Source organism: Coenobita brevimanus, chromosome 77 (assembly GCF_032717465.1).
Source record: "Coenobita brevimanus isolate Jiangsu-jjx chromosome 77, ASM3271746v2, whole genome shotgun sequence".
Classification (NCBI taxonomy): Eukaryota; Metazoa; Arthropoda; class Malacostraca; order Decapoda; family Coenobitidae; genus Coenobita; species Coenobita brevimanus.
This window is the reverse complement of record NC_137030.1, coordinates 4,750,446-4,778,028: the sequence shown is the minus strand read 5'-3', so window position 1 is coordinate 4,778,028 and position 27,583 is coordinate 4,750,446. Positions and strand designations below refer to the sequence as shown.

General features: G+C 42.3%; 1 protein-coding gene across 1 annotated transcript; it reads left to right on the top strand.

The window, feature by feature from the left end:
• LOC145408430 (testis-expressed protein 2) lies at window positions 1–26,923 on the top strand. Its single transcript, XM_080279159.1, has 11 exons — window positions 1–30; window positions 2,875–3,022; window positions 3,148–4,292; window positions 5,602–5,716; window positions 9,039–9,162; window positions 14,312–14,445; window positions 14,939–15,128; window positions 15,403–15,553; window positions 19,798–19,806; window positions 23,921–24,103; window positions 25,931–26,923. Exons 1-11 carry the CDS (start codon window positions 1–3, stop codon window positions 26,921–26,923), a joined length of 3,222 nt encoding a protein of 1,073 aa, XP_080135285.1.
• The last annotated feature ends 660 nt before the right edge of the window (window positions 26,924–27,583 follow it).

Sequence of the window (27,583 nt, the reverse complement as noted above, 5' to 3'; positions counted from 1 at the left end):
ATGCCACAGAGTTTGTGGAGGGATATTCAGGTTTGTGGACTGACATTCGTGTTTGTATTAGAGTAGATATAGATTAGAGTGGATAGGTACAGTACTGGTGTAAAATGAACTGTATCATCATCATCATCAGTAGATTGGATTAATATAGTACTGGTATAGATAAAAGTGTGTCATAATCATCATCATCATCATCATCATCATCATCATCATCACCACTGCCACCACCACCACCACCATTAATGTCATCATCATCATCATCACCACCACTGCCATTATTGTCATCATCATCATCATCATCATCATCATTTTAACCTTGGTGTGTCTTAAGGATTTTCTGAGCCTAAGGAAACGTGATGTAGAGTTTGTGGAAGGATATGCTTTACAGCTTTCTTAATGAAATCACCGACACAGTCATTCACAGATCATTCGGGCCTTCAAAATCTTGGCTGCACCTCACAAGCACTTTTTTTTTTTTTCTTTACAGGCTAGAGTCAAGATTATGTTAATTATAGTAGACAGGTATAGAATAAACTGTAGTGGATGAATATAGTAAATGAATATGTATGGTACATGTAATGAATTATAATGATATAGATAAGGATGGATAAGATTATAATGTGTACCATACTTATAGATACTGATAAAGTTGGAAAGCATGACTGCCGTTGAAGTAAGCAACCTAATCCCTCCACAAAAAGAGATCTTCCTAAAGTAAAAAGTCATCTGGTGGCTGGAAGAAAATAATTAACCAACCGTAAAGGCATTATGATAGAAACAGATGTTAAGGGAGACTTTCTGGTACTTTCCTACAAGGATTCTCTTAAGTGAAACAAAATGTGAAATGGTAGCAAAACTGAATATAACAGTGTCATTGATTGAAGCGGGTTTGGAGGTCTTTTCTATTTTCCCCGCCCCATCAAGTTAACATTACAAGATATGGCTCCAGGCAATGGAAAAATAGACAGCTTGATTGATAATGTTGATAATATTGTTGTACTGTATGTGACTGTAAATATGCGGTATGTCAAGAGGTCAGAGATTGGTACTTGTATGCTGTAGCTATTTTGCATGATTGTGGCTCAGTGTATGTCATTAATGAAATACTGTAAGATGTGCCATTGTTAGCTAGCCTTTTTCTATGCAGTTGCAGTTCTCTAGGGTTGCTTGGTAGAAGAATTTATCCCATTTAAAAAATCTGGGACTGAGTTATGCTGATACTCTTATTACTTAACCTTGGTCTGTCTGACTGAGCAGACATGTTGACCACAGGTAAGAAACTGCTTCTGTGGGGCTGTCCTACAGGTACAGTACTGTCCATTCACCTCATAGGGATCCAGCACCTCCTTGTTGTAGGAAGCACCTCACTGGGGTCAGACCAGGGTCCTTACCATGGTGAGGTGTTAGGAAGTATGAGGAGGTTTGGCTTCCATATGGATGCTGCAGCAGTTCCTCCCAGGGTGCACGACACCACCTGTGTAGACTTCTTGTCAGAAAAAGTAAAGAGATTTTTTTTTTCTTCCTGAAAAAATAGGACCTATTTAGCTATTTTACTCTTTCAAGTCTTTCATAGCTGAGTAAAATGATAAATTCATGTGGCAGTAATGAGAGGAAATGAGAAAAGACATCCACTGATTGAAGGGATTCATAGAGATTGTTTCTGACCCGTACAGACAGAGGGTTTCTCCTAAGGTGAATGTAATCTTGTGGCAGTTCATAAAGTGAAGTAAAAGACATCCTGTAACAGAATAAAAGGGTTAAGAACAGTCGGTTATTGCACTGGCTAAGGATACTACAGTACAGTAAAGGACTTGGCTTTGCTAGGGAAGACCTCACAGTGCTCAGTACAGTGCATCATGAATAACATGCAAGCCAGTCAACGTTGATTTGTAGATTTTGAAAGAATGTAAACAACTGTTGTAGTTGGTTTGATTTCACACGAGGGAACTTGACCACTTCCTCTACGGTACTTGAATACAATGCTGTGCATGGCTGCATGAAGTTTGTTAAGTCTTAGTTATGAGGTAGGAGTGAGTCTCCATGGTTATTAGCAAATCAACCCTACAGTCTGACTGCGCTCGGCCATCAACTAAGCTAAAAAAAGTTGTTCATTTGTAAGGCAAGGTACCGTAACTGAGGTAGGAGACATGGAGAGACATAGTTGTGCAGTGTACTGGTCCAGACATGTTCATTATTTTAGATTTACATTTCTTCTCCCATTACCTTAAATGTTCAGAACTACATTAACTTATTGTCCAAAACCTGCAACCCAAAGGGGGGTACAATACTTTAGAATCGGCCGTTACTGTTTTAATCATAATAATGTCCCTTAATTATTTGTGTGTATTTTAATCTTCTTGTAGCACTGATAGTGTCTGAGGATCCAGTTAAAATGTAGTTTAGGTGCCTTGTGCTTTGGCATCAGTTCCTAAGAAGAGACTAGAGGTTTTGCAGTCATTTAATGCCACTTGGGACATAGGCTGGTTATCTACCTTTTATTGTTTTTGGCAGTGGTGATTTAGCCTCTGGGCTCAATGCCTCACAAGGGTAATATGGAAATTGAAGACAGAAATACTGCTAGTAATAAAATAAAAACAACCAGTTCCATTTTTATTTGAGGTGTAGGAGTTTTGAGGCCATAGTACCTTTGTTGAGCACATGTAAGGGTAGATGACCAGTCTGCTTCCCTTGGTGGCATTAAGTGATCAAAAAGCCTTCAGTTACCTCATGGGGATATAACCTGTGAAGGCTGTGACTTTGTGTAGGATGTTTTAACCACTAGACCATTGGTTGTAATATTATGTGCTTTAGGACAGTCATCCCATACTTTTCTTCACATTTCTGAATCTGTAATCTTGCCCTTGTTTTTGTGTGCAGGCCATCACCATGAGCGGAAGGGACGGGAGCCCCAAGATCTCACTCTCCATGCTCAAAGGACGCCCATCCAATCAGAGCGTTCCGTCCATCAGCTTTAGGTTTGACCCATCTGCCGAGAATGTCACGCAGGTTTCTGATCCAGAAGAAGGTTGGTATAAAATTAACTAATTGTTTAATGGCATTATGATATTCTTATATTACTGTATTAAACATTGCAGAGATGTATTGTTAATGGTAATAACTACAAGTGTGACCTTGTATATCTCATTTCAGAGGAGGAGGACCTTACGCCAGAAGTGACACAGGGCACCACCCTAGAGACTGGAAATGCAGCCACACCAAGAGCTGAGTCCCTGCGAGATACCTCTCCAGTCAAGGAGTACCTCAGTCGCTCCTTTGGCAAACGTTCCTCCAGCCTTGACAGCAACAGTGCCCCTTTAGGAGAGTCCACACCACCACACAAACCACCAGAGAGTGGAAGCCTGTTGTCCCGGATCACCAAGACCTTCGAGGAGAAGATTAATGAGATCCGAAAGGACAAGGATGGCAAGGTTGAGAAGGATAAGGATCGGCTGGGTACGAGTGGGGATGGGTCAAATGAGAGTGATGGTGGATCTGTCAGTGGTGATAGGTCCCCCTCCAAGGACAGGAAGCCCATTGACATAGTGCAGAAAACAGTGGATGAGGATAAGGCTTCTAAGGACAATGTCACGGATTCCCCTCCAAAGACCAAAACCAGCATTGTTCAAGACATCACTGAACACACCAGCAAAATCAAATCAGAACTTGGGAGCATCAGACCCAAGCTTTCAGAACTGCGGAGAAGGAGCATTAAAGACAGCGCCAAGAGTGGGAAGGATAGCGGGAAGAACAAGCCGTCAGTATTTACCTCATTACTGGGGAGAGATGAGGGCATAGGGGAGGATATGCTGATAGAATGTGATGAGGCGGAAGTAGACAGGGCCGTAGAAGCTCAGGAAGATGCATATGTCTTCCATGAGGACTCATCTCTCTTGGAGGAGGAACTGGTGGGGACAGCAGTGGAAAAGAATAAAGATGCCACTGAAACATCCAGGCAGCCAACCCCAAAAGCCTCCCCGAAGAGAAAAACACCACAGACCCCATTACCACAGACACCCAAAGAACAGACATTTAGGGAGCGGATTGTTGAGCTAATAAATGGGCTCCCAGTGTCCATGTCTTTCCTGACCAAGTTCTCGATTACGGTGTTCATGCTTTCTGTTGTCCTCCCGATCCCCTCATTTCTGGCAGGTCTGATGGTTGGCTTGATGGTGTCGGGATTGTTCTTTTACTGTCTCCTGCAGTTCCTCCTCCCGCCGCCCCCAGAGGAGAGATTTACCGATGATGGGCCAGTTCTTCTCACTCTCCCTGTCTATGAGGACAAACAACTGTATAAGGTTGGTGGTTTGGGTATTTGTATCTTCAGGAACTTACTTATGTGCATCCCTCACCAGTACTCATATTTTGTCATTTAACTTCATGAAACTGGAGAATGAGGCTGCTTGTAAATAATATGGCCAATGAAATGAGATTGAGCTGGAAATTTTCATCATCATCATCATCATCCAGACCTCCTATGCCACGCAAGGGCAGGGTGAGGAGTAGCAATGTCCAGACAGCCCAAATTTGCCCAGTCCAAAGGGCCACGCTTCCATTCACTCATCATTCAAGCCCCTGGAATCCTGGCTCCATCGGATACGCCAAAAACATTCACCACGTTCTGTAGCTTCACATAAACGTATCCGATTGAGTCAATCCCATTCGTTTATTTTGAAGTTATGAATTAATGATAGGATATGGCCTCTTTCACTGAGCACCCTTTTTTTAACCTCATTTTTTTTTTTCAGTATGTTTTAGATGACTAAGATTATGATAATGTAGAATATCGTCACCCTCATAAAGAAACTGCCTAAGTCATTTTTCGGTGATTTCTGTATTTTTGCCTAAATCAGTTCTTCATCGCGTGGCACACCTATTGATATAGCTGCCTTTGCCTGGTCTAGGGTGTGAGTGGTCTAAAATGCGCCTCAAGTTTCTGCCTAAGCCATTGAAAGTTAAGAAAATGAGACAGGTTTTTCTCAATTTCCCGAAAAATAGAAAAAATTACTAAGGCAGTTTCTTTATGAGGGTGACGATATGTGATGCTGATAATAATGACTGATGATGCTGTTAATGCTGTACTGTAATGAGGAAGGGACAGCTAATGACAGTAATGTGATAATGTTGTTGATGATGATGATGATGATGATGATAATGTTAAGCCCTTCAATTATTATTAGTCATTATTGTTGTTATTGTTTTTGTTCTTTACTTTTTAGAGTTTGTTAATGCTACTGTCAAAAATGTTTTTGTTTAACTTAAGATGCTGAAGGCGTTATCCAATCCTGTTTTAAAAAGTCTCTCCTGTGCTGATTAAAATTGGTGATAGTAGAAATATAATATTTACAACCACCATATTTAAGAGGTTAATAACAGTGATGATGAAAATTACTGTGACCACTGGTAGTGATGATGATAATGTAATAGTGATAATGGCAGTGTGATAATTGATAAGTGTGACATTACTGTTTATTAGGTTTCACTCTATTGCATTTTTTTTTTTTTCCCTTGCTTTTTGAACTGCACCTCACCCCAGCCTTATGTGAGAGAAAAAGTTTGGGATGATGATGATGATGATGATGATGATGACAAACCTAACCTCTTTAGGGTTGGATGAATGAGCTAGAGGGAGAATACAGCCCTGACACCTACCACGTCTCCCACACCCACTCCGTCTTCGTCCGCCTCCAGGGATCAAAACTCACCATGGATCATCCCAGAGGCAAGTTTGTATACTGTGCCAAAGTAGTGATATTATGGCCAGTTTTGTTTGTATTGTGTAGATTTTTATTATATTTTCCACACCCACTCCATTATTATTTACCCCGAGGGACCTGAACGTGCCATGGATCACCGCAGAAGCTTATTTTTCATGTTAAAATATTGAGGTCACAGGTAGTTTTTTTTATGTTTTTGTGTGATTTTTGTTTCCTCCTCATTCTAGGACTCAAAACTCACTATAGATCACAGCAGAGGTTTGCTTGCCATCACATTCCTGTATAGATTGTGTTTTGTTTATGTTTTTCTGTTAGGGATTAGGTTGTATTTTAGCTGACGTTGAGATGACAATTTTGTTTTTGTTGGTTATGTTTGCATTAGTCTGCAATTTTCTTGGGGTTAAAATTGCAATCCTCCTGCACAGTCTATTGGTAGTGCAGCACACCTTGAAGTGACACTACCTGAACATTAACCACTAACCATCCGTATTGAAACATGTTACAGGTATGATTACCCAATTGAGGATTGGTATGGTGGTATTAATGTGCATGTTTTATGTACATTGATGGGTTGCATAGGTCTGTCAAGATTTAATGAAATTTAGATATTCAGACTGTTTCCTGCCCCAACTGGAAATCAAATACTGATACCCTTTAACCACCACTTCCTACGTTCTGGGTACTTGACTCCCAGATAAGCTTGTACTCTATAATGGCAGACTCAGTGCCATTGTTCTTGATCATATGATGCAGATTGTTTTGTCATCTCTGTTATCAGTTAGCAGGAATACAATGCTGTGCAATCACTATCATGATCAGATTGCACACTTACTGTATATGACGCACGGTACATTATCAGGTGTTTAAATGTGTGTTAGCGTTTAGATTTTTATCTCAGTTATCAGTCAGTGAGAGTGCTGTATCATTATGTTCATCACATGTTTGACTCATGTTGTTAAATGTCAAAGTATTTGTTAATGGAAAGCTGAGTGATGATGGTGATGATGATGATTGATGGTTGAATGCAGATGAACAACATTTCATAAATCATAGGAATTGTTTAAAGGAGGAAACTGATAAAAATGAACGAATTATGTGCCTGGGGATAGGATTCCAATGGAAGAGTTGAGGGGAAAGATAGGACTGGAATATATTTGTGTTGTGATGAGGAATAGGTTGAGATGGTTTGTGCATGTTGAGAGGATGGAGGATGACGGGTAGGTGTGAAAGGTGAGAGTGTGAACATCAGGTTTAGGGTTGTGAGAGGCAGACCAAAAAAGACCTAGGATGAGGTTGTGGAGTGTGACATCAGGGATAAGGGACTCTGCCAGAGATCGAGCAGCATGGAGAGATGCCATCAGGTGATCAGGGCTTGCTGATGACAGGGAGAGCTGGAGCTCCCTTTTCATCAGCCCTCAGGACTAGTTCCTGACTATCCCCCATTGCTGAACTTTTTCAGTGCTTCAGTAACACAGAGAGTAGGCCACTATGCTCTCCAGTACAAGTTTCTCTAGCTGTCAACACCAGACCACATGCACAGCACACACTACACTACCTTTTCAAAATTTAAAAAAGGAAAATGGCATCAATCAATCATGCCTTGGAGTCCCCAAGGGGGGGACCATAAATTCCCCCACCATCCGCCTCTCTCCTGGTGACAACTCAGAGAGATGCCTGGAACCACTGCCTGACTCACTTCTTCATTTCTGCAACATTCGCGGCCTTTCCTCTAACTTTCTCTCTGTCGAACACCACCTCTCCTCCTTTACACCTCAACTTCTTTTCTTGACAGAGACTCAGCTGTCTGAGGCAACTGGCAGCAAACCCTCTTCCGTTTCCTCTTACTTTCTCTATACTCATTTCAAAGCCAAAGGTGGCTGTTGTGTACATTATATGAACGCAACGATTTATCTTGGTCTCGTGTTCCTGAACTTGATTCTTCTGAATTCTCTACTCTCTGGCTTTGTCTTTCTTGTCATTCTCTGACTAAATATATCTGCGTTGTTTACTTATCTCCTAATTCTACTGACTATGAAAAGTTCTTCTACTGCCTTACTCCTACGATGGAACACATTCCATCCATTTCTCCTTTCTCTGAAATCTCCATTCTAGGAGATTTCAGTGTTCACCACCACCTTGGGCTCTCCTCTCCTTTCACTGATCCACCTGGTGAACAAGCCTACATCTTTTCTATCCTTAATGACCTAGAGCACCTTGTACAGCACCCTACCTGTATCCCTGACTGCCTTGGAGAGAGCTCCAACGTACTTTACCTCTTCCTTACAACTAATCCTTCTCCTTACACCTTTAATCTTTCCTGTCCGTCAGGCTCCTCCGATCACAACCTTATTACCTTAATCTGTCCTATCGCTCCGGTTCGGCCTGCCATCGTTCTTCTCCTAGATCTATTAACCGTGGTGTTCCTTAGGGTTCTGTCTTATCACCAGCTCTCTTCCCTTTAGTCATCAATGACCTAAGCTGTACATCTAACCCTAGCCTTTCGTACGCTGATGATACCACCCTTCACCTTTCCATTTGGTTTCCGCAACGTCCATCTCAGCAGTTACTTCAACAAACAAGGGATGAGGCTATGGCACACCTAATGTCTGACTTGACTCATATCTCTGACTGGGGTAAAAATAATCTGGTTGTTTTCAGTGCATCAAAGGCTCAGTTTTTACACCCATCAACCCAACACAATCTTCCACAGAAGTACCAACTAATGTTTAATAATATTCAGCTTAATCCTGCATCATCCTTGAACATGCTCGGGGTTTCATTCACTCGGGACTTATCTTGGAAAGATCATATAGCATCTCGTGTAAAATCTGCTTCCAAGAGATTAGGTGTGCTAAGCCAACTCCATACCTTCTTTACCTCGGGACAGTTGTTGACTTTATACACGGGTTTTATTCGTCCCTGTTTAGGGTACAACTCTCATGTGGGGAGACTCTCCACATACAGCTCTTTTCAATAGGGTGGAGTCAAAGGCTTTTCGTCTTATCAACTCTCCTCCTCGTACTGGCTCCCTTAAACCTCTGTCTCTTCTCCACACTGTTGCATCTTTATCTCTTTTCTATTTTACTTCCATGGTCACTGCTCCTCTGATATCACTACTGTTGTATGGACAACAGTAGTGATATATGTTAATTCTTATTTCACTAAACCAAAACAGACTAATCATTCACTACCTATCTCCATCCATTTCTCTCCTCACACAGGCAGGGTTCGAAAGAGTGTATTGACCAACAATAATCCCAGATGTTAATTCTTACTTCATTAAACCAGAACAATTAACAACTCATTTCTGATTCTCTCTCCTTGTAGGCAAGGTCCCAAAACATGCACGTAACAATGAAGAGATCCGCAGCATGGGGTTCGCTCTAAAGCGGGAGTACGACATTGCCGGCTGTCAGGTGTTGCTCCTCCCTCGTAACCTCCCACGCAGATGGTACGTCACTTTGTATGAATGTTGGGTTGATGAATTGTCTTGTGGTCTAATGGTTTATGTGTTGTGTATGTGTATATGTGTGTGTGTGTGTCCTGCTTGCATGTGTGTATGTAGATGTGGGTTTGAGTGTCTCCATGTGTTTTGTAGACAAGTAAGCTAGCTTTTTTAAGCAATGCTTTTGGAGTTTGATGGAAATAGCTGCTTCTGAAATAGATTTGTTTGTCTGTGCTCTGTTTGTATTTATTTTACACAATTAATTTTTTTTTCTAATTGCTGGAAAAATATTTTGTATTTAAACTGTCATACTGGTAGTTAAATCAAGCAGCAAAATATCACATGCACATTGAAGTATGGTATGATGATTATGTAATATATGATTTTCTTATCTTCTGTTTTATATTATTTCAATGTTTCATGGTTTAGTGGTAGAATACACCTGCGGAAATGATGGCCTTGTCTTACGTGCAAGAGTTTGAAGCACCCAGAGGTGACTGTTCAGTTACATAATGTTACCAAGAATGTTGGTTGGTCTCCTACACATAAATGGTTTGGAACATGTTAGTCTAACCTCAGACCCATAGACTGTAAAAGAGATAAAATGTGGCTGCTTGTTGTGATGTTTCATTATTTTTTTTCATCATTTCCATGATTTATGATACAGTACACTCAATGGACCTCGGTAGACCGGATAATGGATATAACGGACACGTCAAAGGCCACCAGACTCCTATCGAGTATAACGAAGTGTCCATTAAAAGGGTCCCAATGAGGCACAATATGTATGTTTCTTACCTTTTTTACTCCAGCTTGGCCTGAAATTGCCCTCTCCCCATCATGATTGCCAAGTTGTAATAACAGACTACTCTGTAGTAATACAGTACTATATTAGTCATGAAGAAGTGCTGTGACAGGGATGTGAAATAAACTGCAAGAGGGCAAAATTATGGGCCACGTTAGTGTAAAATGTGTATAGTTTTCATTTCTAGTACTAGAATATGCTCTTGTACTCATTTATTTTCAAACATATGCTTGAAATCCAGCCTTAGTGGGGACCATCAGATATAAAGAATTATCGGCCTTTTCATTTCAGGCTTCCACCAGTTAGTCCGTTATGGCAAGGGTCTGCTGTTTGGCTCATTTCACTGGACAGTGTATTGATTAGTATCCTTCTATCTTGTTGTCTCTTCCTTAGTTTTGCGGACCCTACCTCACCCTATCGGTTGGTGAGAGAAAGAGGTTGGGATGATTATCATTCAAATTAGGGTGCTTAGTTTTGATGTTGTTCATTTGCTATATGCTTTTAATTTTTATATAAATGATTGTTCTATATTAATTCAGTGTGATAAGCACTGGGGGTAGGGGGGTTTTTCAAGAATACTCCCCCAGTATCCCTGCTTGTCGTAAAAGGCGACTAAAAGGGTTGGCGGAGGGTTAGTGCCCCTCCCCGGAAAACAACTAACTAAAAAAACAAACAAGAAGCCTCGGACAAGGACTGACCAAACGTTGACGACCCAGGACCGGACAAAGGACTTGGTAATGTGTACATGGAATGTAAGAGGAGCGAATGATGAAGTGAAAGAGAGAGAGATTGTCCAGGTGCTTGAGGATGCGAAAGTGGATGTATGTGGAATAACTGAAACAAAATGGCGAGGAGAAAGTGTGAGAGAATGGGAGTATGGATGGGGTATATGTGCAGGAGTAGATGAGAATGAGAGGGCAAAGGAAGGAGTGTGTATAGTTGTGAGTAAAAGATGGAAGAAGAGCATAAGACAGTATGGATCAGTTGGGTCAAGGATTGTGTGGGTAAAGTTGAAAGTTGGAATACAAATGTGGGCGATTGTGTGTGTGTATGCGCCAACGCAAGATCGTGCTAGAAGAGTGAGAGAAGAGTTCTGGACAAATGTGGAAGTGTGCATGGAAAAGTTTGGAAGGAATGAGAGAGTGTTTTTGATTGGTGATATGAATGGTAAAGTTGGTAATGTGAAGGTGGATGGAATAGTTGGTGAGTGGGGTGTGCCTGCTGAGGTAGATGAGAATGGGAGTGCGTTAGTGGACATTTGTGCTGGGAGGGGGTTGGTAATAGCCAATACCCTCTTCAGGCATAAAATGATCCACAGGTATACATGGCGAGTGATGAGAAGGGTGGGTGGTGAACTGAATGAAAGGAAGGCAATGATTGATTATGTGTGTGTGGATGAAAGGATGCGAAGATGTGTAAAGGATGCAAGAGTGTATAGAGGTTGGGGAGTGGACTTTCTGACCACTACTTGGTCGTGGCCAGAATTAGGATGCAAGTAAGATGGAGGAATAGAAGAAGGGAAAGACGAGAGGAAGGAGTAGTTGCAAGGAGAGTGGAAAGGTTAGAAGAGGATGAGAAAAAGGCAGAGTATAAGAGAGAAGTGGAGGAACGATTGGGCAAATATGAATTGGAGCAGATGGGAGACGTGGAAGGGGTGTGTAAGATATTTACAGAAGAAATATGTGCAGCATGTGATGTGGTGTGTGGAAGGAAGAGAAGACGGAGGGGGGTGCAAGGAACAGCGTGGTGGACTGAAGAGGTGAAACAGGCAGTGGCACAAAAGAAGAAAGCATACAATGAATGGATGAGAAATAGGGGCGTGGAAGAAGTTGAGAGGTGGAAGAGAGAGTTATATGTGGAAAGGAAGAGAGAGGTGAAAAGATTAGTAAGAGAGAGTAAGAAGAGAGTGGATGAGGAATTTGGAAGGAATTTGAGTGTAAAGTGGAGGGACTGTAAGAAAATGTTCTGGAGAGAAGTGAAAAGAGTAAGACAGGGTGGAAGTGAAGTTAGCAGGGGAGTGAAAGATAAAAATGGTAGATTACTAGTGGAGAAGGGAGAAAAAGTGAGCAGATGGAGAGAACACTTTAAGGAATTGTTGAACGTAGAGGATGGAAGTAATGCGAGTATAAGTGGCTGGGGAATGGCTGGGAGAACTAGGGAGGTGAGAAGACAGGAAGAAATCAGTAGGATAGAAGTTGTGGAAGCAATGAAGAAAGTTAAATCGGGAAAGCCCCAGGAATTGATGGAGTGTGTGGTGAAATGCTGAAGCATGGGGGAGAGATAGTAGTAGAATGGATGTGGAAGATGTGCAGATTGGCCTGGGAGGAAGGTAGAGTCCCGGAGGATTGGAAGTCAGGTATAATTATTCCCTTGTACAAAGGAAAAGGGGAAAAAGAAGTGTGTGGTAATCATAGGGGCATTTGTCTTCTTAGTATAATAGGAAAAGTGTATGGTAGGATACTTATAGACAGAGTTAGAGAAAGAACAGAGAAATTAGTTGGAGAAGAACAGGGAGGCTTTAGGAAGGGAAGAGGTTGTGTAGATCAGATATTCATTCTTAGATCTTTAGTGGAAAAGTTTCTAGAGAAGGGAAAGAAGTTGTATGCGGCTTTCATGGATTTGGAGAAAGCATATGACAGGGTGGATAGACAAGGATTGTGGAAAGTGTTAAGAATATATGGAGTAGATGGAAAGTTGTTGAATGCTGTGAAGAGTATGTACGATGGTGCGAAGGCTGCAGTGCGTGTGGATGGTAAACTAAGTGAATTTTTCTCTTTGAAAGTTGGTTTGAAACAGGGATGTGTCATGTCTCCATGGTTGTTCAATCTGTACATGGATGGGGTAATAAAAGAGGTACAAGGTAGGGTAGTGGATATTGGAGTGGCCCTGGTGAGAGAGGATAGTGTTTGGAAACTCCCTGTACTGTTGTTTGCAGATGATACTGTGTTGTTGAGTGAAGACGAAGGGGAGCTGCAAGGCTTGGTGGATGAGTTTGGGAGAGTGTGTAAGAAACGGAACCTAAAGGTGAATGTAGGGAAGAGTAAAGTGATGGTCTTTGAGAGAGGTGAAGTCAGTGAATGTACAGCGAGGTTGGATGGTGAGGAATTGGAAAATGTGAGTATGTTTAAGTATTTGGGTAGTGTGATGAGTAAGATTGGAGGTTTGGAGGGTGAAGTGCTTGAAAGGGTACAGCAGGGAAGAAAGGTTGCTGGTTCCTTGAAAGCAGTGATAAGAAACAGGGAAGTGAGCATGGAAGTAAAAAAGTTACTACATGACAGTATTGTGATACCAACTCTAACATACGGAAGTGAAGCTTGGACATTGTTGGAAGGACACAAGTCAAGAGTGAGAGCAGTGGAAATGAGTTATTTAAGAGGAGCCTGTGGAGTCACGTGGAGAGACAGGCTGACGAATGAGGATATAAAGGAGCGTTGTGGTGTGGATGTGGATGTGATAGGAAGCGTTGTGAGGAACACACTGAGGTGGTTTGGCCATGTGGAGAGGATGGAGGGTGAAAGACTGACGAAGAGAGTGTATATGAGTAAGGTGGAGGGTGGAAGAGGGAGGGGGAGACTGAGGATGAGATGGAGGGATGGGGTGGAGAGGTATATGAGAGAGGGGGGTGTGAGTTGGGAGCAGGGCAGTGAAATGGCGGGGGACAGGGCGACTTGGAGGCGGTTTGTTTGTGGCCACCCCAAACGGGATTGAGGCGTCTGGCAATAGATAGATAGATAGATAGATAAGCACTGAATATTTAGAATTTTATTGTTGACTCAATCGGATACTTTTATGTGAAGCTACAGAATATGGTGAAGATATTAGGTGTATCAGATAGAGCCAGGATTCCGAGGGCTTGAATGATGAGTGAATGGAAGCGTGGCCCAGTATATTGGGCAAACTTGGCCTGTCTGGACATTGCTACGGTAGGAAAGGAGGTCCGGATGATGATGATGATGATGATGATGTGTCTTTATCCCCTGGGCCCATAATATCTACATTATTTTTTGTCAGTTTTCCGTTTTTCATGGTAGTGTTTTTACGTATGATGCATTTCACTAGGGATTTTGTTGATAGTTTCTCTTACTTTTGTAGTGTCCATTCCTATCAAATATTTGATAGGGATATTGATGATAATATGAAGATTATTGATGATGAGGATTATGATCAGAGTGTTGATTTGATGATTTGATTTACTTTGTCAGCAGTAACAATAATGAATATTATTTGATGATGTTGACAGTGATAATGTGTTAATAGAGATGTTGATGTCAATAATGATGATAATGTTCATCTGTACAGCCCAAGAATGTAGTGTTTAAATGGAAATAATAATGTTTATGTATGTGTCAGGTTGTGGAGCCGCAAGTACCCAATCTGCATCCGGCTACAGGTGGGGTCGAAGGAGAGCTCCCCTTCCCCTGTATCCATTGCCTCCACCCCCACAGGCTCGGCACAAGGTAGTCCATTGCATTACCCAAACATTGGTAAGCATCAGTACTCACTTGGCGTTATTATTATTCTGATATAGTACAGTACTGTACTTTGATTATTAGCTGCATAGTGGCTCCGTCTGAGAACTGACTGAAATTTTCCCCTGTAAGTTTACTAAAATTTCAGTGTTGTAGCATGAGTTAGAACAATGATCATAAACTGATACTGTAAAATTTTCCCAAGTAGAATGTTCTGTGTAGCGTTCCACAGGGAATTCTCCATACGTGTTGTTTCTTCAGAATTATTTTGTGATGGAGAGGGATGCCTTATGTTAATAGTTTTTTTTTTTTTTCCTCTAATTTATTATGATCTTACAATAAAAAAGAATGTCAAAAAGGCTATTTATAACAAGCAAAAATGGACAAAGAAACAAAAGCTAGGTACTGTACTTATAATGAAGACTGCCTTGAACATTAATGATGATGAACTTTGCCCAATAAGGATGATCATTACACATGATAATGGTATTCAATTTGTGCATCCCAGACCTAGGGCGACAAGGTAGCTCCGAGAGTGGCGAGGGCAACTGGAGCATGGACAACAACAAATCTTCGGGTGAGGATGACCTCATGACCTCCTCCCTGGATATGGGGTCGTTTGAACAGGTCACCCGAGACATGTGCCAGGAGACCTCGCTTTACCTCTTTGCACGATGTGACCGCGAGAAGGATGATTGGTGAGCATTTTTTTTTTTTTTTTTTTTTTTTTTACCATCTCTCATTTTCCTGTTTATGTGTTTTTTGTATATAATATATGGATAAATACTTGTGTGTGTGTGTTTGTGTGTGTGTGTGTGTGTGTGTGTGTGTGTGTGTGTGTGTGTGTGTGTGTGTGTGTGCATGTACATGTGCACACATGTGCATACTTGTGTGCGAGCATACCACCATGCAGGAGCAGTTTTGGAACATCAGAAAACAAGATCAAATTAAAACAACAAAATTCATCCCTAGGTTCCGACGGCTGGTTGCAGCATCACAGGTAAATGTCCCCAAACCCCAGACGTCACCCACCCACATGCCGGCATCACTGGACACCGGTGACACTATCCTTATGGAGGGTATTCCTGAGGTTCCTCAGACCCAGGACAAGGACCAGAATCAGGTGGGTGCAAATAGAGACAGTGTGAGATTGTGTCTTGTCTTTTAAGTTAGCAACATTTCCATGTATGGGTATAATATATTTTTCCATTTTCTGATATTATTTTGTTTGCTTTGTATCTGGCCTTATTTCTGTCTCTATCTTCAGCCTTTTTTTTTTTTTTTTTCATGGAAGGGAACTGAATCAGGTTGTGAGAATTGTTATACTATGAGATTCCTTTAGTTAGCTGTTCAGTACTGTTGTGTTTATTATCTTGGCCTCACATTATTTCAACATTTCATTATTTCAGCTTCCTGCTACTTCATATTCTGGCATGCCATTATTTTATAATATCATTATTATGAGTCTTCTGGTACTCCTGTATTCATTATTTCATCTGGACTGTATCTGTCTTCTTGTTCTCTGTCCATGCAGTACTCTGTCACTGTTAAGAACCTGACGGGCAAGGATTCAGAATTGAGCAACAGAGATAACTATTAATCCTGCCTATCTTTATTATGAAAATTTTTGTATTATTTCTGTATTAACCTCTGCTAGACACCCCTGAAGGTGAAGCGGTTAGAAACAGTCTCCAGTAACCCCTAATGATGTACAATAAGACAAAAGTCATGTCCTGAAATTTGATGAAAACATTTCCTGACAGGCTAAAGTTTTGGTGCGTTCTGCTTTGCATCATATGGACGGCTGGTAGCACTTGCATGATTTGCCATTTCCTCTGGGTGATGAGCTTGTGGATGCAAGTACCGTATATTTTTCATAACTAAGTGAAATTAATACTTATAGTTGTGTTTTTCTAGCTACTAATTTTACTTAATATTTATATGAACAGTTTCTTATCTGTTCTTTCTTTTAACACCATATTAGCAACATTGCAGCTCAATTAACTAAAGACATGTCCAGATTTTGGTAGTACTTCTTAATTAACTTAACTTCTGCTTGGCTTAAGTTGGTAATTATAAGCTGTGATTGTCATTATCTGTCATCAAACAACATTGTTACATGTAATGATGGGGTTTCTCCTTATTGATAAATGAATGTTTTGCTATGAGTGGCAAAATGAATCCCACAGGCTGGAGTTCGAACACATAATCCAGAAGACCATAATTACGCACAACTCTCCGTGTACAGTAATCCCTCCAATATCTGATGTAATAGAGCCATAGACATGTCCGGATAGTGGTCCTGTCCGGATATTGGGCCCCAGCCTTCTGGACTTGTACTTAAGGACCCTAACTCAGAAAAACGCATATACAACTCCCTCTGGACATGCATAGCACCTATTTAAGACCCAAATCACACCAATAAGGGACATAAAAGACTGAAATAAATGCAAAAGAAGCATAAAATGAGGTTTTTGAGGTAGGTTCATACAGTATTGAATATTCTGGGTACTTACAAGTCCCTGGCTCCTGGACTGGTAGTTATGGACCCTAACCTAGCCTAACTCAGAAAAACACCTGTACAACTCCCTCTGGACATGCATATCACCTATTTAAGACCCAAATCACATCAATAAGGGACATAAAAGACTGAAATAAATGCAAAAGAAGCATAAAATGAGGTTTTTGAGGTAGGTTCATACAGTATTGAACATTCTGGGTACTTACAAGTCCCTGGCTCCTGGACTGGTAGTTATGGACCCTAACCTAGCCTAACTCAGAAAAACACCTCCCTACTGCACATGCATAGCACCTAAGACACAGCATATTCACATCGATGAGGGATATAAAAGAGTGAAATGAGGTGTTTGAGGTAAGTATAGTATGGAAAATACAGTAGAGTACAGTAGGAAACATTCTGCCTACTTACAGCAAGTCCATGGCCATCTCGATGAATAACTGCCTCCTCTCAGACTCTGACAGTAAGAAGGATTTCCTGAAGCACTTGCAGTACACTGTTCATGAAGTCTTGCACTGAACTTAGTCATTCGCACTCAGAAGTCCATTCTCTTCACAGTGCGCACTCTTGTCTTACTTGCGCTCCATTGTACCTTAATGAAATAAGTGTTGCACTCTGCACTTTAAGTCTTTACACTCTTAAAACCATTTTCTAAACCAAAAACACTCAAGTTAATTTATGTTACAGTTACAGTCCATTAAATTTTTGTCTTTTCACTCACAACTCTAAATCCTTAACACAATGCACTGTTTTTTTCACTGCACAACGCTGTAAATTCCCGTGTGGTCTAGTGGAGAAGTTCTTGGCATCTAATCACTGTCAGAGTCTGAGAGTAGCACAGGGAGTGCCTACAGCAGGTAAGACACCACCACAAAAGCGAGCACGTGGGCAGCCATGACGACGAGCGTTCACTCGCGACGAGAAACAGGCTTAAAGTGGGGAGGATGCAGGGGCGCTCTAGCGGACGTCGGAGGAATGACACGCCACAACAAAGCTGTCCCGTGCCCTGCGTGACAAGTTCAAATTACGGGCAGGACCCCCCCCCCCCCCCCCGAATTTTTTGCGGTTTTCAGACCATTTTGGGAATATTGGACCCCGGGACGATTATGTCCGGTTAGTGGAGATGTCCGGATAGTGGGCGTCCGGATATTAGAGGGATTACTTTCATTTTAGATTCAGTTCATCTCTTATGGAATAAGCACTGCATGCAGGTGCTACTTTCCATTGTTGTGATTATTTCCTGGTTCTGAATTGGTGTGGTGACACTAGGGCGACACGAGCGATGACTACACTAGTGTTCGTCGTACCAGCCTCTCGTCCGATCCACCTTTCTACAGTTCTGCTTACACCAAATGTCTGAACTGTCTGTTCAGGATTCTTGCCTCCTAATTTTTTTTATTTTTAAATAACAGAACAGAGGAAGGAAAAACAAATTAATAAAAAAAAAAAAATCCATGCACCAGATTACTGGTGTCCTCTGTTCATAAAATATCTGTAACAGTTAGACTTGAACAGCAGTAGGTTGAAGTTTGGAGGGAAACAACTCTGGAGAAGCGAGAGATGCAGTTCGGGGAATGAAAGAATTCTGATAGGCAGAAGTTCTGCAGAATGGCTGAGTGACATTCCAGTCATGAGCGCTGCCAGCTGCCCGTGTAGCACGAGGGAAGGCATGGAGAGGTGGCACCATGTACGCAGTAAAGATATATCATGTCCTCTGTCATCTTCCCAAGTTGGACACGTGTTTTTTGCCCACTCCATACCAAGGTATATACTGTACAGCTCTCCCCCACCATTCAACAAGAATGCATTCCATAATAAGTGGTTGAATAATGAATTGTCGAATAATGAACCTGTTTTTCTGACAAGATTGTTAAGAAATCTGGGGGTTAGGTTCTTACCACCTTCATCATTCAAAAAATATTAAAGATGGAAAAAATACCTGTAATTATGAACGAAAGTGACACAGGGATTTGAGCTGTTTTCTTATAGACCTTTGTTCTCAAGGAAAATTATTTTAGTACTACATAAATCTCAGATGATTGACATTTGATTTTTGATCAAAAAAATATTGAAGAACAAACTAAGTACAGTGTACCTATTTAGCGATGTTAAAGCGAGCCACCTGAATGCCTTTGATAGTGTGTTTATTGCCAATCCCGCTTAGTGGACATGATGTCACCACACCAAACAAACTCAAAGTATTCAATTTAAAACCATAAATAGCAGTGGAAGCCTAACTGGAAGTGCTGAAACCTAACTGGGGGCTTCGGCCCTAGGACCCCCCAGTGATTATAACCTATATAACCTTGTGCAAACTAAAATGTGCATTATGTAAAACCGGCGCCAAAACAGTATTGTGTGTTAAGAGCGTTTGTTAATCGTTGGCACGGTTGTCACCCAATCAATCATGCGATGGCGAAACCCTCACTTAGGTTGGTAAGCACATGACCGCTCTTGACAGGAGCAATAATAGGGGTCTTGGGTGGATTCGTGGTGGTGCTGTAGTATTCCACAAGGCCAAATAGAAATGCAAACGGATGAAGAGGCAACCGATCAGCAGGGCAGAGTGCAGGAGACAGGCAGCTCAGCTGGTCAGTCCGTCGGCATGCGGTTTGAAATGTCAGAATGGCAGGGATAACCATGTTGAACAAAAACGAAAAAGGGTATAGATTTATAAATGTTGAAACAACAAATTTTTGAATAACAATCGGTCGAAAAACGAGGGCTGATGTACTAGGTCTGCTTGATGTTCTGTATAATGTTCAGTCAATCCCTGCTATTCTCAGAATCGCTACTTGCTGGTTTGCATATTAGCAGAATTTCCAGGAAATTATTTCATAAATGCACAGGAAGGTACAGTATTTCCTGTTTTTCCCACAGCATTGGCTGTTCCTAGGGGCTCATAAGTGAGTGTTTTACATATTTCCCATGAGAAATACTGTCCTATACAGTTAAACTGTGCATTTACCTGTGTATAGGCATGTGCTGGTCAGCACAGGGCATCAGCAGCACAAATCCGCCCTTCTCTGGCGGTATCAGTTGTTCCTAGAGATTCATAAGTGGTTTTTTTGCTTGATTTCAGTGAGAAATATTGTCCCGTACAGTTGCACTGTATGTACTGTACAGTTACTATAGGCATGTGCTGTTCAGCACAGGGCAGCAGAAGCATTTGGTATTTCACCACTCAGATCTCCCGCCATTCTCTCTCAGTAATGTGCTGTAGTATAGTTCCGCTCTGCTCTTGCAGTGAGAACTTGCTTATGATTGGCTCCTAGGGAAAGCGTCTGCCTGTGTGTGATCTTTCTCCCTATCATGTTGGTTGGATATGGAGGGGACCCAGGCATACTCTGCCACACTCATTCCCTCAGTTCCTCTCATGGGTTGAGCATTCACTTGCGTTCAGCATGTGTGCTTGGTGGCTGTGTTTACTGTAATAGTGCTACTTTATCCAATAACCCTCAGAAAATATGGGTCCTAAGCATGCATCTCAAGGTGCACTGGCTCATTAGCCCAAGCGAAAGAAGTATGTGGTTTCGCCCAAGAATAATGTGAAATTGCTTGACATACTGTTTGAGGGGCAATCATTCATGACTGTGGGACAGCACTCCACCTTCCATCCCAGCTGCCCTTGCTGACCAACCCTCACCAAGTGCTACTCCAGAGCTCAACAAGAACTTATCCTGCCGTGCAGTACGGAACATTCATTATTCATTGTCCATCACGTACTGCATGGCAAATTCTCATTGTCATTGTCATCGTCAACATGTGTGGGTACCCCATACAATACAGTACACTATACTGTACTGTACCCAGAATTGGAAATGTATAATCATGTAATGTCTTTTTAGGATGTGTTAAAGTACCATAAAATGCAGTTACAGGTGTTACAGTTGGTTTGTAGGTAATAGGAATAGCTAAAACATTGAAATCAGTGACTTCTGCAGTTGTTTTAGGATATTTGCAGAATTCAGTATTCATGGGGTGTTCTGGCACATAACCCCTGCGAATATTGGGACCTGACTGTAACAGCCAAGCAGAAATTTGTACTTTATAGCACTTTATTTTTTTTTCTGGCAAATATCAGAAACTCATTTTAGCATTGTTTAATGAACAGTGAGGTTATTAAAAATTCATGGATAGAACATTATAGTTGGTTGTTGAATGAGGAGTTTGACTGGGACAGGGAAGGTTTGGAGCCAGCAGATCCAGTGTTTGGCCCTTGGCCTTTGATTGATGCTGCTACTGTGAGTGAGGCAATAGGCAGGATGAAGGTGAGGAAGGCAGCAGGTGCGTCTGGGTTGCCTGCCAAAATGTTGAAGGCTTCAGTAGATACAGGGGTGAGGTTAGTCACTGACCTGATAAATATGATTATTTGTGAGTGTGTTGTCCCAGATGATTGGCTGAAGAGTGTAATTGTAAATGTTTATAAAGGGAAGGTGATGCCCTGGAAAGAAGAAATTATAGAGGTATAAAGCTTTTAGATCAGATAATGAAGGTAATGGAGAGAGTTTTAGAAGGTATGATTAGCGAAAGAGTGAATATTGATGAGATGTAGTTTGGGTTTATGCCAGGTAGGGGGACCATTGATGCCATATCCATTGTTCGACAGCTTCAGGAAAAATATATTGGTAAGAAAAGGGATCTGTATTTTGTTTTTGTTGATTTGGGAAAGGCCTAGAGAGGTGGTGAAGTGGGCAATGAGAAAGCTTGGCTGGGAGGAGTGGCTGGTTAGGGTGGTTATGGCTATGTATGTGGGTGTCCGCACCCAGGTAAGAGTGAATGGAAATTTGAGTGATGAGTTTTCCGTGAATGTTGGTGTGCATCAGGGGTCAGTTTTGAGTCCCATGTTGTTTATCATGGTACTTGAAGCCCACTCACATGACTTCAGAAACGGACTCCCGTGGGAGATGTTGTATGCTGATGATCTGGTGTTGATTGCAGAGAACGAAAGGGAGGTGGAGGAAAGGTTTAGGAAGTGGAGAGCTGGTATGGGGCACAAGGGCTTAAGGGTAAATGCAGATAAAACAAAAGTGATATATCTAGGGTTGGTGGCGGTACTGTCAAAGACGAGGGAGAGTGGCCATGTGCAGTTTGCCACAAGGGCGTGGGAAGTAATTCCATCTTATGCGGTGTTTGTGATAAATGGGTGCACAAGAGATGTAGTGGTATCAGAGGTGGACTGTGAGATAATGCTGATTTTATGTGCATGGCGTGTTGGGGACAGCAGGTGGAGATTGTCAGGAGTGAAAGGATTGAACTTGCTGGTGAATCTCTTGAGTGTGTGGAAGAGTTTTGTTATCTGGGAGACCTGTTATGTGCTGGAGGTGGGGCTGGAACTAGCTCTGTGGCTAGGGTGAGAAGTGGTTGGAAGAAGTTCAGGGAGCTGTTTCCTCTCCTGACATTGAGAGGACTCTCCCTATGTGCTAAGGGGTCTTTGTACACAGCATGTGTTAGGAGTGTAATGCTGTATGGTAGTGAGACCTGGGCAGTAAAGAAGGAGGTTATTCGCAGACTCAGATGTACAGAAATAACAGTGATTAGGTAGATGTGTAGTGCGTCCCTGCGTGCAAGGTCTTGGGGGGGCTGGGTTTACAATGGAAGAGTTGAGAGGTAGGATGGGACTGGAGTGTATTGGTGTTGTGATGAGGAGAGGTAGATTGAGATGGTTTGGGCATATGGAGAGGATGGGGATGATAATTGGGTGAGGAAGGTCTGTCTATCTATATATCTATTGCCAGACGCCTTAATCCCATACGGGATGGCCACAAACAAATCGCCTCCACGTCGCCCTGTCCCCTGCCGTTTCACTGCCCTGCTCCCAACCCACACCCTAGTCTCTCATATACCTCTCCACTCCATCCTTCCATCTCATCCTCATCCTCCCCCTCCCTATCCCCCCCTCCACCTCACTCACATACACTCTCCTCGTCAGTCTCTCACCCTCCATCCTCTCCACATGGCCAAACCACCTCAGTGTGTTCCTCCTAACGCTTCCTATCACATCCACATCCACACCACAACACTTCCTTTACATCCTCATTTGTCAGCCTGTCTCTCCATGTGACACCACATTCTCCTCTTAAGTAACTCATTTCCACTGCAATCACTCTTGACGTGTGTCCTTCCAACAACGTCCAAGCTTCACTTCCATACATGAGAGTTGGTATCACAATACTGTCATGTAGTAACTTTTTCACTTCCATGCTCACTTCCCTGTTTCTCATCACTGCTTTCAAGGAACCAGCAACCTTTCTTCCTTGTTGTACTCGTTCAAGTATTTCATCCTCCAAACTTCCATCCTTACTCATCACACTCCCCAAGTACTTAAACGTACTCACATTTTCCATTTTCTCACCATTCAACCTCACTACATTCACTGACTACACCTCTCTCAAAGACCATCACTTTACTCTTCCCTACATTCACCTTTAGATTTCGTTTCTTGGGGGTGGGGTTATGAGGGGTAGACCGAGAAAGACATGGGACGAGGTCATTGAGTGTGACTTCAGGGTTAAGAGACTGAACAGGATGGCTGAAATAGATTGTGCAGCATGGAGAGCCGCCATTAGGTGGCCAAGGCTGATGCATGCAAGCATGTTGGAGCCTTTAAAAACGAAACGAAACGTTCATCTTTATCATGATATATTTTGGTGGTATTTGTTTCTTCTTGCCTCAGCCTTATTGTGATGCATTTTTGTGTTATTATTATTATAGTTGATTCACTTTAATTTGGCCCAGATATTTTTCCTTTTGCAAGTTATTTCATGTAGTTTAGTGCCAGAATAAAACGGTACTATAGATTGGCATCATTTCCATCCCACTTCTTTCTGACTAGCATCATATTCCAGTGTTTATATACAGTTACAGCTCAGAGCCCAGCATTCAAGATGGGGTGATGGCAGTTTTGGGCTAAGTTACAGTGCTAAGGGTATAGCTAACCCAGTCCTGTCATTTACATACACACAGGATCAGCCACCAACGCCCCCTGAACTGAGCTTTGAGCGTTACATGGCCCGGCTCCTGTACCAGCCTGGGGGCCGAGGGGTGAGGCCGGGGAGCGACGGCACACCCACACCTGCCAATGTTGCCTGGATCAATGCACTTGCTGGCAGACTCTTCTATGACTTCTTGCGTAATCCATATTGGGCTAATAAGGTAAGGATAATGCTAGATCTGTGTGTGTGTGTGTGTGTGTGTGTGTGTGTGTGTGTATGTGTGTTTGTGTGTGTGTGTGCGTGTGTGTGTGTGTGTTTGGAGTGATGGTTTGGGTGTAATATCATTTAAGATAACTCCATCAACATGACTGTTCACCCCTGTGCAAAATAAAATCAGAAGTAAGAAGAGGATAAAGAAACAAGTGTACTGAGGGGATTTATGTAAATTACTTTTAAATCCTGCACTTGGTTGTTAGGTAATACAGTCAATTTATGGGACACTCACCATCCACTCACTCAATGTCGTGCTGCTTTGGGTGTCTGCCCTTTCCTTTCCTCCTTCCTTCCTCTTGTCTCTTTCCTTCATTCTTTCGTCTTCCTTCTGCCTATGGGTGACTCTATACTGAGTGACAAGCCAAATGGCTTCCTGTACACTAGGAAGCCATTTACTACACCGTGTGGTAAGCAAATTATGGCATCTCTTGGTTTAGTGAGCGCTCCAGTCGGATTGAGCCTGTGTAGGTTTATATCCAAGGGATGGTTGGGGTTATTTGCTTACATAATGCTGTGCAGGGATGAGTGAAGCTTGTCACTCTCATCTTAAAAGCCAGGACCAGCTCACCCAGCCCCGGGCTCCTGCGTTTCTCATGGGGCAACATAGGATTGGATGATGGATGGATATTCTTCTGCTGTATATATCTACCTACCTACAGTACTTTCCCACTGACTTTCTTATATAGATACTTATTTTAATATCTCTTTGCTTGTCTATGTATTTAGAATGCATCATCATCATCATCATCATCATCATCATCATCATCATCATCATCATCATCATCCCCATCCCAGCACCAATTCCCACCTAAGAGATGGGATCAGTTGAGATCTGAATTTAAGGAAGGAGAGAACACAAAGTAGGAGAACCACCAACCTGCATGCTGGGAATGAGACTTATCACTCACACATCATTCAAGCTGTCATAATCCTAACACCAGCTCCCAAGGAAAGCCATCCACACACATCATTAAATATTCGTGTGTGTTTTCTTTTTTCAACCAGAAAATGTTCTAGTATAGTAGCTAAACCTGTACAAGTGTTCAGTATAGATAACACCCTTGCCTGCTGCCCCACATCTACCAAATTACCCAACAGAGAGACTAGTACAGATGTTCTGGCCAAGCTTAATACAGGTGTTCAGAGAAGCTCCATATACCTTGAGTTACAGCTCATGTCTACTTAACACTTTTATGCAGTCATGATTTACATGTTTTATTGTGGATACTGTCCAGCAGTTTTATTACACCTATGTTTAGTCGTATGGGAATGTTATGCTTTTGGTTGGCTGTCTGTTAGCAAGATTATGGAAGAACAGTTTGCTGGCTTTTTACCAGATATAGCATAATGATTGACAACCATCAGAGGAACAAGTAATTAAATTTTGGATCAAAAAGGTAAAAGGTCAGGGTTGAAGGAAGAGGTCAAAGGCTTGGCCTTTTGATCAGTTGTTTCAATGTCAGATATGTAGAGTGCAGGGGGTGCACGATGTATTTGCCCTTTCTTGCACAGCATATACTTTTGAGATCATATTACATCTCTGGCAGCATTTCCATCACATAAATGCTACCAGGGATGTAGGAAGGTGTCCTGTGGTGTAAATTACCTGACCTTTAATATCCTAGTCATAGGACCTCCTATACTGCCGGTCCTCTTTAGTCCTAATTGGGTAATTTGAATTTGCCATTATTTTTTTTATTGCTTTTGTTGGTTAAAAGGTCTGTAAATGCAAGTGGGAAAACTTGAGTGCAGGTATTTATTTCCCAACTGACAGGTGCAGGAGAGAGTTCAACGGAAACTCAGCAAACTCCATGTGCCGTACTTTGTGGGTGAGGTTGTAGTGTGCGGTGTCAACATGGGTTCTGCCACACCACAGCTCTGTGCTGCTGGGAGCCCTCAGGTGGACTCCCAAGGCCTGTGGGTCAACCTTGAGGTAGAGTACACTGGTAATTTCACCATGAGCTTGGAAACAAAGCTGGATCTGATGAAGCTAAAGCGCACCACCGGACTGGAAAGCACAACACATAGCGTCTCATCACCCCCAAGCCCTGGCGAACCTGCAACAACAACTGCAGGTCACAAGGCTTACTCTCACTCCCCTTCATCTGATTGTCTGCTGCGCAATCTCCACTTTGACACAGATACAGATGATAGTGTGGAGTCATCAAGTGAGGAGGAAGGAGAGGAGGAGGGGGGACTAGCGGCAGAGGCTGGGCTACCAGTTGGAGGCAGCGGCCCAACCTCGCGCAAGTTACTGAAGTTGGTGGACACTGTGGCAGCTTCTCGGTACTTCCAACAGGCTGCTGAGTGGAGGTTCTTACAGCGGGCTCTGCAGGGAGTAAGTAATACCAGGATTGAGCTGAGTGTTGAGGTTCGGAGGTTAGCCGGTACCCTGGCCCTTAATGTACCTGTGCCCCCAGCTGACCGCCTCTGGTATGGGTTCCGAGGCTCCCCTGAACTGATTATGGTAGCTAGGCCACGATTGGGTGACCGGGTCCTGAATTTACCCTTCCTGGTGGAGTTCATTCAGAAACAACTCAGGGTCATATTCGAGAAGGTGTTCATCCTCCCCAACATGGATGACATAGTAATCCCTATAATGTCACCACTCCTCCCTGGCCAGACACAGCCCCTGAAGCCACCCTGGGAGTCATCAGCACATAGTACAGCATCTAGTGAATTGCCCCATTCTGCACCCTCTAAGCCAGTCAACATCACCCCCAGTGTACTGACCCCTGTTGTCAAATTCACTCCCTCCCCACATTAGTTAGTCAGTCATGCATCCCCTTCCTTTAATATTAAGTCTGTCATACGTCTGTTCCCCACAGTTAGAGTCTGTCGCCTGTTAACTCCATTGGTATCGTGACAGCTTTATTTTTAGTTTGTTCTTGTTGCCTTCAGATGTTGTGAGTCAGCTTAAGAAAGGAGTTTTTATTTAATGGTGTAATTAAAGATGTATTTCATCTGTTTCATTCAAAATGTCTGCCCTGTGCTGATTGAAATCATCATAAGGTTTGAAACATTCACTAAAAATGAAGCTATCACAGTATGAAGGGGTTAAGTTCAGTTCATCATGTATCCTCTTCCATCACTGTAGTTAGCCTCTCATGCATAATTTTTATTTTTTTATTCCATGCCCCCAGTTTCTTCACACGGAACTGCATTTACATGAGTGTCTCATTGGGCTGTATTCTCATTGGTCAACCCGGGAACTGCAGTGTGTTTCAGTTAATATGCATTGAATAGCAACAATATAACTACTTGAATCAGGCCAGAAATTTAATATATCAGACTTGCCCACAGTTCAACATGATCTCTTTGTCATCAAGAGAGGAAAATGGATTTTTGATGAACTTAGAAAACTGATGCTTTTTTGTACACCACAGGAAGGACAGGAAATCCTAATGCTGTAGTTTGCAGGTTAAAG

Excerpts from the sequence above, each read along its gene's own strand:
- LOC145408430 (XM_080279159.1), top strand. The coding sequence starts at position 1 with ATGCCACAGAGTTTGTGGAGGGATATTCAG. Across the intron at positions 5,717-9,038 it reads CACCATGGATCATCCCAGAG|GCAAGGTCCCAAAACATGCA; the intron begins GCAAGTTTGTAT and ends CTCTCCTTGTAG. Across the intron at positions 24,104-25,930 it reads ATCCATATTGGGCTAATAAG|GTGCAGGAGAGAGTTCAACG; the intron begins GTAAGGATAATG and ends CCCAACTGACAG.